This window comes from Artemia franciscana, chromosome 5 (assembly GCF_032884065.1).
Source record: "Artemia franciscana chromosome 5, ASM3288406v1, whole genome shotgun sequence".
In the NCBI taxonomy this organism is placed as follows: Eukaryota; Metazoa; Arthropoda; class Branchiopoda; order Anostraca; family Artemiidae; genus Artemia; species Artemia franciscana.
This window is the reverse complement of record NC_088867.1, coordinates 51,321,882-51,334,980: the sequence shown is the minus strand read 5'-3', so window position 1 is coordinate 51,334,980 and position 13,099 is coordinate 51,321,882. Positions and strand designations below refer to the sequence as shown.

General features: G+C 35.4%; 1 protein-coding gene across 7 annotated transcripts in view; it reads left to right on the top strand.

Annotated features, from left to right (window-relative positions):
• The window catches only part of LOC136027568 (microtubule-associated protein futsch-like), a 682,876-nt gene extending 673,700 nt beyond the window's left edge, over positions 1–9,176 (top strand). For 5 of the 7 annotated variants that reach the window (XM_065704944.1, XM_065704945.1, XM_065704940.1 and 2 more), the window contains 2 exons: positions 4,494–4,663; positions 8,118–9,176. In XM_065704944.1, the coding sequence (XP_065561016.1) occupies positions 4,494–4,663; positions 8,118–8,159 (212 nt within the window). In that variant the 3' untranslated portion in view covers positions 8,160–9,176. The remainder of the gene's footprint in view (positions 1–4,493; positions 4,664–8,117) is intronic. The other 2 variants (XM_065704942.1, XM_065704943.1) reach the window with 1 other exon arrangement.
• Positions 9,177–13,099: the final 3,923 nt, after the last annotated feature.

The window sequence follows — 13,099 nt, the reverse complement described above, 5'->3', positions numbered from 1 at the left end:
GGGGAGCTGCACCCATAGATCATTATATTAGGTCAACCACTGTCAACCCAGCTCCAATGGGGAGCTGCACCCATTCCTTGGGGAGCTGCACCCATAGATCATTATATTAGGTCAACCACTGTCAACCCAGCTCCAATGGGTACATGGAGAAATCTGTGGAAAAACACGGCAAACGCTGAATGATTTCCCCCCACACATAGCAACCCTAGTCAAAGGCAGGGAATCAGGAGATCGGTACACGCACTACTTGGACCATTGCTCTGCATGCAAAAAACAAAATTATAAAATTTTTATCCCTAAAAGCCTATATTCAAGTGCTGATAAAAACCTTTAAGAACCTAGGCTCACGAAACTTGAGGCCAACTAAAATGGAGTATAATCATCAAAAAGTTGATTTAAGAACTTAAAGGTCCCAAACTGAAGCCCCTTATCTAAACTGTAGGTCTTCAGATTGAGTCCTATTGTATCTAGTAGTGTTTCTCTGATGAGTCTAGGGAGCTTTTCAGTCAGAATTTCCACCACCTTTTCCTCCAAAATGCTAAGGAATGGGTGCTATTACGCAGCAGTTAGCTCATAGAATAGATGTATTCACTTCTGTTGGTCATTCGTTCAGTTTTGGCTTTTTCCAGAAAGGAGAAGTTTGAGGCTTTGTCCATATTGGAAATTGTAAGGGTATTTTATCCTAGGCTTAGCTTCCACTCGGTTATTCTAACTCTCTCGTCTCTCTGATGGGTGCAAAGTATGGACCATAGCCTCTATAAGGGGTATTCTGTTCTGCATTTAGGTGCATTTGTTGTGACACCGGACAGCTCTAAATGGACCTGATAAACGGGACCATCCACTCGGTTATCCTACCTTAGCCTCTCGTCTCTCTTATAGGGAACCAAGTATGGACCCATGGATACCCCTTCTACAAGGGGTATTCTGTTCTGTACCTAGGTTCATGTGTTGCTGCGACACCAGATAGTTCTAAATCTAATATCTGATAAACCGGGCTATCCACTCGGTTATCCCACCTTAACCTCTCTCGTCTCTCTTATAGGGTGCCAAGTATAGGCTCATGGCCTTTATAAGGGGTATTTTCTATACCTGATAAACAGGGTTTAAACATATAATACTCCGGTAGACTCTGAGATTAAGCATTTTTTATTTTGAAAAAAACTAACGATACAAGTAGGCTTAAATTGAGAGCCCCTTATTAAAAATGTAAAACTCCAGATTGAGCCTCCAGTATCTCGTAACGGATCTTTAACAAATATTCAAATTTCGCGCTTCGTTTTTTTCCGGCAGCATAACTTTTTCTGAATAACTGTAGTCGGGCAAAAATTGATAGGGATATCTTATGTCCTTTTCTTTTCCTCACTTCCAGATACTAAACGCTTTATTCTCCTATGTATACTTTATTGTCGTATTTACATATTCCCGTATTTCCATGTTTGTTTCCGTATATCTCTATTTTTTATTCCTATATCTTAAATGTATCCCAATTTCCTTTTATTTCTCTGTTTAAACTATATCTTATGTTTATTGATGTAACAGTTGTTTTTTTGTTTTTTTTTATCATTTTCCTATTTTTTACTATTTCTTGCTACATCCAGTATCTTACTTCATGGTTTTTTTGTAAGTTTTTAGTGCATGGAAAAAAGAGTTAATCCTGTAACATTAATTGTCGCATAAAAAAATTAATAAATAAAAGTCACTGTTGAGTCCCAGGAATTAGCATCACCGCCTAAATCCCCTCCCTTTAAAGTGAAAATTAATGCTATTTGATAAATAGGGACGAAAGCCACACGGCCTTTTCGTCATAAAAACAAACAACAAGTAGAACACTTAGAGGTTAAGTTAAACACAGTTGATAAACACAACAAGTAGAATACCTCCAAGCAGCATGCTACTTGGAGATGGGGGGGAGCATCAGTGAATGGGGTAGGGGATGTTCATATATGCTCGGGGAGGGGGGAAACTTTGTTTCATGCGCAGAAAAATATCAATTGAACATTAAGCAGTGTTGTAAAAGAATAATTTAAAAAAGAAACTAAATGTAAATACCAAACACTTGACCAAAATTATACTTTAATACTATCTACGAATAATGTCTCGAAAAAATTGTTTAGTGTTTAATGTGTAAAAAGTGTCTAATGTTTTAAAAATCTATGTTCAGTGTTTAATGTTTTAAAAATCTGTATTTGGTGTTTAAAAATTCTGTAAAAACTCTTGCAGTTACATCAACACTTCATTACAGTTTTTTAATTTCTCTACTTCCAATGCACTTCGAATAAAACGTGTCCATTTATGGTTTGCAATCAAAAATAAAAGAAAGAAGTATAAACAGTATTAAATAATATAAATATTAATTTAAAAGTATAAAAAGGATAAGAAAATATAACAAAAATATGAAACTGATACAGCAGTAACAGTAAATTAGAATTCGCCTTCAATGGCAGTAGTATTCCATTTTTTTTAACGCCCAATAGGTTTGTTTTCACAGTAAAAAGCTCCCCCCTCCGCTCTGGTGGGAAAAGTCCTTCCACTGATGGGGATGCTGGTAAAGCAGATTTGTACTTGCATCACGGGCCTTCCAAGATGGGATATAACTCTGGGCTGTTCAACTCTGTTGGCTGCACCGGGCTGCTCTGGTTAAACAAGGTCAATCACAATATTATCTGAGCAGATAATATTGGGTGTTTCAAAATTATTACTTGAAACGACCAGGATTACTTATGAACGTTAACGATCCTTTGTACGTTAACGAGATTTGTACTTGCATCCCGGGCCTTCCAAGATGGGATATTACTTTGGGCTGCTTAACTCTGTTGGCTGCTTTGGTTAAACAAAGTCAATCACAATATATCTGAGCAGATAATATTGGGTGTTTCACAATTATTACTTGGAACGATCAGAATTACTTGTGAACGTTAACGATCCTTTGTACGTTAACGAGATTTGTACTTGCATCCCGGGCCTTCCAAGATGGGATATAACTCTAGGCTGCTTAACTCTGTTGGTTGCTCCGGGCTGCTCTGGTTAAACAAAGTCAATCACAATATTATCTGAGCAGATAATATTGGGTGTTTCAAAATTATTACTTGAAACGATCAGGATTACTTGTGAACGCTAACGATCCTTTGTACCTTAATGAGAACATTAACGAGATTTTTACTTGCGTCACGGGTCTTCCAAGATGCGATATAAATCTGGGCTGCTTAACTCTGTTGGTTGCTCCGGGCTGCTCTGGTTAAACAAAGTCAATCACAATATTATCTGAGCAGATAATATTGGGTGTTTCAAATTATTACTTGAAACGGTCAGGATTACTTGTGAACGCTAACGATCCTTTGTACCTTAATGAGAACGTTAACTAGATTTTTACTTGCGTCACGGGTCTTCCAAGATGCGATATAAATCTGGGCTGCTTAACTCTGTTGGCTGCTCCGGGCTGCTCTGGTTAAACAAAGTCAATCACAATATTATCTGAGCAGATAATATTGGGTGTTTCAAAATTATTACTTGAAACGGTCAGGATTACTTGTGAACGCTAACGATCCTTTGTGCGTTAACAGGAATGTTAACGAGATTTGTACTTGTATCCCGGGCCTTCCAAGATGGGATATAACTCTAGGCTGCTTAACTCTGTTGGTTGCTCCGGGCTGCTTTGGTTAAACAAAGCCAATCACAATATTATCTGAGCAGATAATATTGAATTTTTCAAAATTGTTACTTGAAACGATCAGGATCACTTGTGAACGTTAACGATCCTTTTTTGGTCCAAATCTAAATTTTTCTACCGTCACCAGTAATTTATTATAGTCAATATCCATCAACTTAGATGGCTCGTTCACTCCCCCCCCCCTATAACGACGGTGCGCCAGGGTTGGCATTAGTTTTTGTACACAGGTGATAATGAAACAACTGATAAAAGCCAGAATTCAGATGTCCCAACTGGTACATCTGTAGTCGGGCAAAAATGGATAGGAATATCTTATGTTCTTTTCTTTTCCTCACTTCCAGATACTATATGCTTTATTCCCCTATGTATTCTTTATTGTCATATTTCTATGTTTCTTTCCATATATTTCTATTCTTTATTCCTATATCTTTAGGCATCCCAATTTTCTTTTATTTCTCTGTTTAAACTATATCCTTTATTTGTTGATGTAACGGTTGGTTTGTTGTTGTTACTATTGTTTACTATTTCTTGCTACATCCAGTATCTTACTACATGGTTTTTTCATAAGTTTTTAGTACATGGAAAAAAAGAGTTCATCCTGTAACATAAATTGCCGCATAAAAAAAAAAAAAGTCACTGTTGAGTCCCAGGAATTAGCCTGTCCTGGTATATCTGCCCCAACTGGTATTAGAATTTCCTAGAAAACTAAACATTGGCGGGCAGTTATTTATCTGATGTAGATATTCCATATGGAGAATCCATCAACTGCTACTGTCAAACCCAAGCTGCATTCATCTTTTGACCCTGTTCTTTTGTTTCTATTTAGGCGAGACCGTGGTTATAGACCTAACTGCCGATGATGACGACGAAGAAATTGATGACGATGCTAGCACGGTTGAATTCGAACCGGATGAGGAGTCAGTATTGGACCTTGTTGCTAATATGGCCGATTTTGAACTTTATGCGGAACCAATACCAGGTCTCGAGTGGCTTTTTGTAAGTAAATTTGTATGTACCACTTATTTTATTAATGAGTCAATATCTTGTGGCTCTATTCAAAGGACATTAACAATATACAAGATATTCAACGTAACATGTGTCACAAGGTCGTCTCGAGGTCATCAATATCAACAATGGGCATTTTGAAGAGCGCTGCCATTTTTGCTAATGGTCAGTAGAAGTCCATTAACCTCTCTTTGTTATAAGATCATATTTTTCTAGCGAATCTTTCTAGTTTTGTTTTCCAGCGTTATCTGAATAGAGCTACTTAAATAACTATTTAAAAAATAAATGGCAAATACCACTTACTTCAGGCATGAATAAACTAGTGTTTTGTGGCTGTATTCGAAGTGGCTGTGGTACTTACTTCAGACATGAATAGACCAATGTCTTGTGGCTGTGGTTGTGTAACGTTTTGTGGCTATGCACAACAAACAAGACGTTCAACGTGACATGTTTCAAAGGGTTAGCCTCAAAATCAGAAACATCAGTCATTTTGAGGATTGTTACCAACTCTACTGGGGGTCACTAGCAGTTCTGTTGCAAGGTGCATGGCTATACCTTGCATTGTCCTCTTCACCTAGATAAAGGAAAATACGTTTTTTTGCATCCTTAATTTCAAAAATCACTCCCCCTCTCTTTCATTTTTAAAAATGCCTTTTTCTGTATCTTCATAAAACATACTGACAAATCCTTGCTCCTCCCCACATTTTTGTGCTTCGGCGTCAATGAGAAATTTACCAGAGTTTATAGAACACTAAATTTACAACAATCATACTTCGACAAAGGTACCCTTGTAAGACTCCATGGCTAAGAATAAACTGGGGAGAAACAAAAATAAAAGAAATCTACCAAAAAAAAATATGAAGAATAAAAACGAAAACCAAAATCCGATCTAAAAAATGTCCAAAATCACTAGGCATGGTAGTAGCGTCTGATATCAAACTAAGTGATAAAACTAAAATAACCCAATAAAATAATTAATTTTATTAAAATAATCTGAAATAAACTAATAAAAGTAAAATAGAACTAAAAACTGAAACAAAAACACAATTTCTGCATTCCTTTGAAGCGGGGGAAGTATGACTAAAAATAACTGTGTGTTATTTTTCTTTAGAAATACATTTTTTGAGTTTTTGAGCTCGGAGGGGGGGAGGTCAACACCCTGTGAACTTCATCGTTATTTTGTTTTTTCTAGTTACGAAGACTAGCGGGACATCATTCAGTAATCGATGGTACCACATGTCTTGCTTCAAGAACAGTAGCTAAAAACATAATCCGTCTGGGTAAAGAAACCTTGTGAATGTCATCTACCAAGACTTGTTTGGCCATAAAATGTGTTCTTTTTTGTTTAAACTTTATAAAGTCGAAGAATGGATCAAGCACAGGAATGTCATTTAGACATTATTTCCATCAGTGAGATTTTTACGTATGCTATAGATGAATTTTAGGGATTACAGTGCAGGACTGTCACTTGAACATCATTTCTATGAATGAAATTTTTATGGACATTCCGGATAGATTTTAGGGACTACGGTGCAGGACTGTCACTTGGACATCATTTCTATAAATGACATTTTACGGACATTCCGGATAGATTTTAGGGATTACGGTGCAGGAATAACAACTCGACATTATTTCTGCTAATGATGTGGAATTTTTTTTGCCAGAAGACAGAACACGGATGCGTGTTTTTTTTTGTTTGTTTTTTTCAGGGGTGATCGCATCGACTGAGTGGTCCTAGAATGTCGCGAGAGGGCTCATTCTAACGGAAATTAAAAGCTCTAGTACCCTTTTGAAGTGACAAAAAATTGGAGGGCACCTAGGCCCCCTCCTACCCTCATTTTTTCCCAAAAGTCACCGGATCAAAATTCCGAGATAGCCATTTTATTCACCATAGTTGAATAACCTAATAACTATGTCTTTAGGGACGACTTACTACCCGCAGTCCCCGTGCGAGGGGATGCAAGTTACAAACTTTGACCTATGTTTGCATATAGTAATGCTTACGGGAAGTGTAGAGACGTTTTCAGGGGAATTTTTTTTGTATAGGGGGAGAGTTGAAGGGGGGGGGGGGTTCGTGGGAGAATATTTCCACGGAGGAACTTCTCATGGGGAAGAGAATTTCAGTGAAGGGGGGCGCAGGATTTTCTAGCATTATTTGAAAAAATAAATATGAAATTTTTTTCTACTGAAAGTAAGGAGCAGCATTAAAACTTAGAACGAACAAAAATTATTACGCATATGAGGGGTTTACCTCTTTACCTCACTCTTTACGCTAAAGTATTTTTAGTAATTTCAACTATTTATTGTACGGCCTTTTACGGGACAAAATTTAAGCTTTAGTGTAAAGAGCGAGGTATCGACGAGGATTGAACCTCCTCATATACGCAATAAAAACATACGAATATAAAAGTTATTTACGTAAGTTAATTCGTAAGTTACTTATATTTTTTACTAATGAAAACGTTTGTAAAAAATTGGAGGGCAACTAGGCCTCCTCCCTCGCTCCTTTTTTCTCAAAATCTTCCGATTAATTGCAATTAATTAATATGCTAATTTCGTTTTAATTATTTATGTGCGGAGAGCCAAGATCAAAACATGCATTAATTCAAAAACGTCTAGAAATTAAATAAAAAAAAACAAGTTTTTTAAATGAAAGTAAGGAGCACCATTTAAACTTAAAACGAACATAAATTACTCCATATATGAAAGGGGCTTTCCTCCTCAACGCCCCGCTCTTTACGCTAAAGTTTCTTACTGCTTTAAAAAGTAGAGTTAAAAGAAAGAGTCAAACTTTAGCGTAGAGAGCGTAGCGTTGAGGAGGAAAACCTCCTTTCATATATGGAGTAATTTCTGTTCGTTTTAAGTTTCAGTGTTGCTCCTTATTTTCATTTAAAAAAACTTGTTTTATTTAATTAACACAGAAGGAACGACTCTAATTTCCTTTTCTTTTTAGCCCCCTCCTGACACTCTCATTAGCTCTCTTTCTAATTGTATCTGGTACAATACTGAAAATTTTCTCGGGTTTCGCCCCAAATTGTGTTCCAAGTGTAAAAATCTTTATCGTGCAATAAAATATTATGTGTGTGCGGGTCGGGAGAGAGGCTGCTTGAAGTATACATATACATCGTAAAAAAACTTAACCCCCCAGTTTCCTATTAGAGATCATCTCCCCCTCAAACATTTACACACTCGCATGGAAAAATGGAATACTCTTATACTGCACTATATTTTTCTTATTTTTTTCTACTTTAGATTTCATTATATGTCTTCAAGATATGATGTCTTGAAGATTCAAGACATTATAATGTCTTGAAGATAGCCTTTTGTAAGCAAAGGCTATCTGTCGATATAACTTTTGTCGATATATGTCTTGAAGATTCAAGACATTATAATGTCTAGATAGACAAAAGATAGCCTTTTGTAAGCAAATGCTAATTTTTTTCAGGATAACTCAGAAGAAATTGCCGACTCGAACTCATCTCCTTAATCAGCTGAAGGAAGCTTGGAAAGAAAGAAAGGAAAAAAGGGAGAAACGTATAGGGTGCTCAATTTAAGTGAATAGTAAATTAATCTACACCAAAATATAAGGAAATATTAACTGTGGCTAAGAACGAGGACAGCAGAAAGCCAAAAAAGGTTATATCAATAAACTGGGGCTAACATAAATAAAAATACACAAAAAAAATGCATAACGAAGAACTAACTAAAATTGCTTTTTAGCGTTGCTCTTGGGAGATAAGCGTAGTCATTAAAATGCATTCAGTATTAAACATTTCTAAAATAAATAAAAAACACAATGAATCCCTAAAGTTATGATAAAAGATTAAATCAATAGTAGCAATAGTTCAATAATAGAACAATAGTTCATTTACTACTTTCTACCAAAATAAAAGGAAAAAAACGTAATTTGCGTAAAAGCTCCATTTTAGCCTCGGCTACATGTTTTTGCTTTAAATTTTTTATTCTTAGTTAAAGAAGCGCCTTACATTTTTACCTTTTTACTAAAAGTTACTTGTTTTATTTACGTTATGTGTATCCTATGTAGATGTTTAATTTGTGTGTCTATGCATAGCATATGCACAGTATGTGTCTGTATGTCCATATGTGTATTCATACACATTTAATCATAGATTCACACGGAAGCATTATTTGCTTTTTGTAGTATATAGTTAATTACTTGTTTTATTCTTAGTCTCGCTGGTTATCTGATTTGGAACGAAGTCAGTAGTGTGACTCTATAAGTTCATTCAGAGTCGACTTTGGAGAAATTTGGGGAAGGTAAACAGGAAGTGTGTGTAAAAGTTCAGGAGGGCTTGCCCACAACCCTATTGCACTTCCTGGCTGAAGAGCCATGAAGCAGAGATCAGAACCGCCGGTAGGGGCTGTAAAATGCAGTGCCGTAATTTTTCACCCTTGTAATTAATTTGCTGTATTAATTGCAATAGGACAGCCCTTAGATTATAACATATAAAAAAACAAGTTTTTTTTAATGGAAAGTAAGGAGCGACATTAAAACTGAAAACGAACAGAAATTAATTCGTATGTGAAAGGGGCTGCTTTCTCACCAACGCCCCGCTCTTGTCGCTGAAGTTTGATTCTTTCTCTTAATTCTACTTTTTAAAACAGTAAAAAACTTTAGCGTAAAGAGCGGGGCGTTGAGGAGGAAAAGCCCCTTTCATATACGGAGTAATTTCTGTTCGTTTTAAGTTTTAATGTCGCTCCTTACTTTCATTTAAAAAAACTTGTTTTTTTATTTAATTTCTGGACATTTTTGAATTAATGCATGTTTTGGTCTTGGCTCTCCGCCAGTAGGGACTGTAAAATGCAGTGCCGTAATTTTTTACCCTTGTAATTAATTTGCAGCATTAATTGCAATAGGGCAGCCCTTACATTATATTATATGCCTTTTCTCTTAGGTTTTGATAGTTTGTGCATATTTTGGTTATTATATCAAATTATTTGCCAATTTTTTTCCGCAAAATCAATTTTTAGTTTTAGCCCATCGTTTCCTGTGTGAATCTAGGGTTGCCAATACTGCTGGTTCAATCTCTGAGAAGTTGTGTATCCAAAGTGTTTGATTTTTGAAAGGTTTGATGTTTAAATATAATTTAAGCTTTAAGTATACATTATTAATTACTTGCCTTATTCATATATTTATTTTTTGTTATCATTGCAATAAATAAAATGTATTATTTGCCTTTTCTTGATAGTTTTTTTTTCCACATACGAGGTGTGCAAGAAAGGACTATCAAGTTAGTATTATCTAACATGTTAGGGATTATATTGATCTATTAATAAATGAATAATCAGCCTTAATTTTGCGATGGTAGTATTCGTTTTCAGTTTTTATAAACTAATAATAATGTAATTTATTTGCGACGGATTCGTTTTTTGCTGAAATCTTATGATTTATCCCGTAGATTTCTGAGATTTCCATAGAATATGCCCGTCGTTGGTTTTTTTTTAAATTTCTGGTCATAATGCCATACTCCACCCCCCCCTCCCATCCTTCCAAGAAATTATAATGCTCTGTCCCACGCTTGGACGATATAGTATATCTTATTTAGCGCAGTTCTTTTTTAACAGAGCAGTATTAACGTTAATCTTTGAATTTTCATTTGTTTATGTCTATACATTAAGATACCATATTTATTATTTTACCAGGGAAAATTAGACATATCCAGTCTCCAGAAAAACTGGAAATGTTCAGGAAACAAAACTTGTCCAACAGCATATTTCGAAACAGAACGCCTGTAAGTTAGTAATTTAAAATTTATTCAGTAAATATAGCCATTGTTTTGTCGTATTCCAGCGACAGCAAGACCTTATCAGAGGAGAGCGGTATTTTTGGTTCAAGCTCAAATATTAATTATTCTGCTAAAACTTAATAACAACACGGCAAAACGGATTTATATGTTGTTGCCCCCATCCTACAATAGCGATTGGGTGGCTCCAGTGATGCTTCTGTACTCAAACTTTTAGAGCGCATCACCGAGAGGAAAAGAAACAATGACGGTGTGTTTCAATTATTTTTAGACATGGGAGGTGGAGGAAGAGCCAGCCATCCCATGCCTTTACACATCTTTTCTGTTTACCTTCTAAAGGATATGTAACCCTTTATTCAAAATGAAAAGCAAAAAAAAAAAAAATAATGAGCCGTCATCCACTCTGCCACCTGGTGTTAACCTCGATTCGCCACTTTTTCGGTCGCTTGTGGTAAACTTCCCCCACACCGTATCTTTTTTTGCCACGCATAAATAACTTCGTCTTATTTGGGGCGTACACCCAACGATGTCTAAAGGCATCAAGATTTTTTAGACTTCAAATGTACAGTAGACTCTGTATTTTGAAACTCAAGGGACCAGAAAGAAAGTTCAAATTACCGATATGTTCGAAATAACAAGAATTTAAATAATCAAGAAAGAAGAAGGAACAATTTCGAATAAACAAGTACTTTATGGAAAATACACAACACATATAAGCACATGCATACATATCTACTCTTTTATTTAACTTCTTAATCACATATGTGATATGCATATAGAGTATATTAGAAACTATGGGGGTGACAAAATGATTTTACAAAGTAATCTGTATTTTTTTTTTTTTTTTTTTTTTTTTTTTTTTTTTTTTTTTTTTTTTTTTTTTTGTGAAGCGGTGACTTCCATCTTATATCATCCAGTTCATTTTCAATGGTGACGAAAGCTGTAAAGAAGTTATCACTTGTTTCTGTTCTGAGAGCTAGGAGCGTGAGGTGTTGATGGATAGTCTTGCCTTGCTTAATGTTACTGGAGTAAGTTTTTTCCCTTCTTTATCCCTCCTTACCTTGGAAAGTCAAAATTCGGTGTCGGTTATTGTGCTATAGACAGCAGTTTCATCGTCCATGTGAACAAAATCATCAAAGTGAAACTCATCACAGTTGGGCAGAAGCAACCAATCCGTGTCTAGGAGGATGAATCCCTTTAAATCTATATTACCTATATTAAATCTAGTAATTAGATTTAAGATCAATTCATGTAATTTTTTTTCAATTAATTACACTGAACCAAGATGAATTTATTTATGAGGAGAAGTATTTAATCTAGTAGAAATTTTGCTCAAATTAGTGCCATTCAAGAGAAAATTTATCAAGAGAAAATTTATTTATCAACAATTTTAAAATACCAAAAGGTATATTTTAGTGTAAACAACCGTATACACCATTGTCGTAAGTGTCTTTAATTGTTCTGTAATGATCGTAAGCCTACTTTTGAGATATTAAACAACCTGGACCTTTTCCATGCACCACAGCAAGTTGAAACCTCCTCAAAATAGAATCCTGTCGGCTCCTCAGCTTTTAATAATCTGGCTATACCTTCATAACTTTTGTAAGATCTTAAGAAAGTTGGTGTACTTTATTCCTGAGTTGTGTCGTCTTTAGTAATTAAAGTAGACATCGATCTGGGATGTCTAAATTGATCTTGGCTTTTGACGAAAAAAAAAATACCAGGGGTATTTTATTGTCATCTGTGGATCAGGGACTCTGATAATCGTGGGGGCTTTAGTGTTTCTTTATCAAATCCCCCTTTTTTTTAAAGCACTTAGGTAGGGTGGTAGATCTGACACTTTCCCAGGTCTTATAAATCATTATATAGATCAAAACTGTAATTTTCACATTCTCACTTTTATCAATGCTATGCACCAAAATTTATATATTTTGGAGCGCACTGCTAAGCAAGATGCCCTCGTTACAAACCCAAATTATTGGGGTGTTTCTGTTTCAATTTATCAAGTGTTTTTCAAGGGACCACGAAAAAAGTTTTAATTATCGAAAGATTCAAATTGTCGGGTGGCAAATTATTGAGAGTCGACTATAATTTAATCCCCCTCCCCTCTCCTCGCCACGCACATACATGGATGTAGATTAGATAATAACTCAAACCAAAATTTTCAATTCTTGTTCAGTTCCCTTAATATGAAATAAAAAATTAATTTGAATAGAAAATAGTAACTTCTGAAGTTTTCTTTTGTGTAATGTGTAACTTTCTATACCTAATAAAATGTTAATTTCAGACTGCAGTTACTAATTACTTTGCAGGCTTATTATTTTAACTCTGGAAGACACAACATGTTATGAAAGAACGGATCCATATCCATGTATTTTACTTTGGTATGGTAAGCTAAGATACACTTGCTAGTCAAACTAACAAGTTTAAAAAATTTGAATTGTATAGCTTACCCGTCGTGCGTTGCTATGACCTGAGAAGAAAGTAAATTCAAGGAAATCCCCTTCAATGTGAAAATCCCCCCCTTGAAAAACTACCTTCCGCAGGAAATCCCACATAATTGTTAAAAATAATCGTGTTTCTAAATTAGGGATATTTGAAAAATATCTCCCAGAAAATTACCACCGCGTCGAAAACTTAATTCTTGGACATTGAATTGATT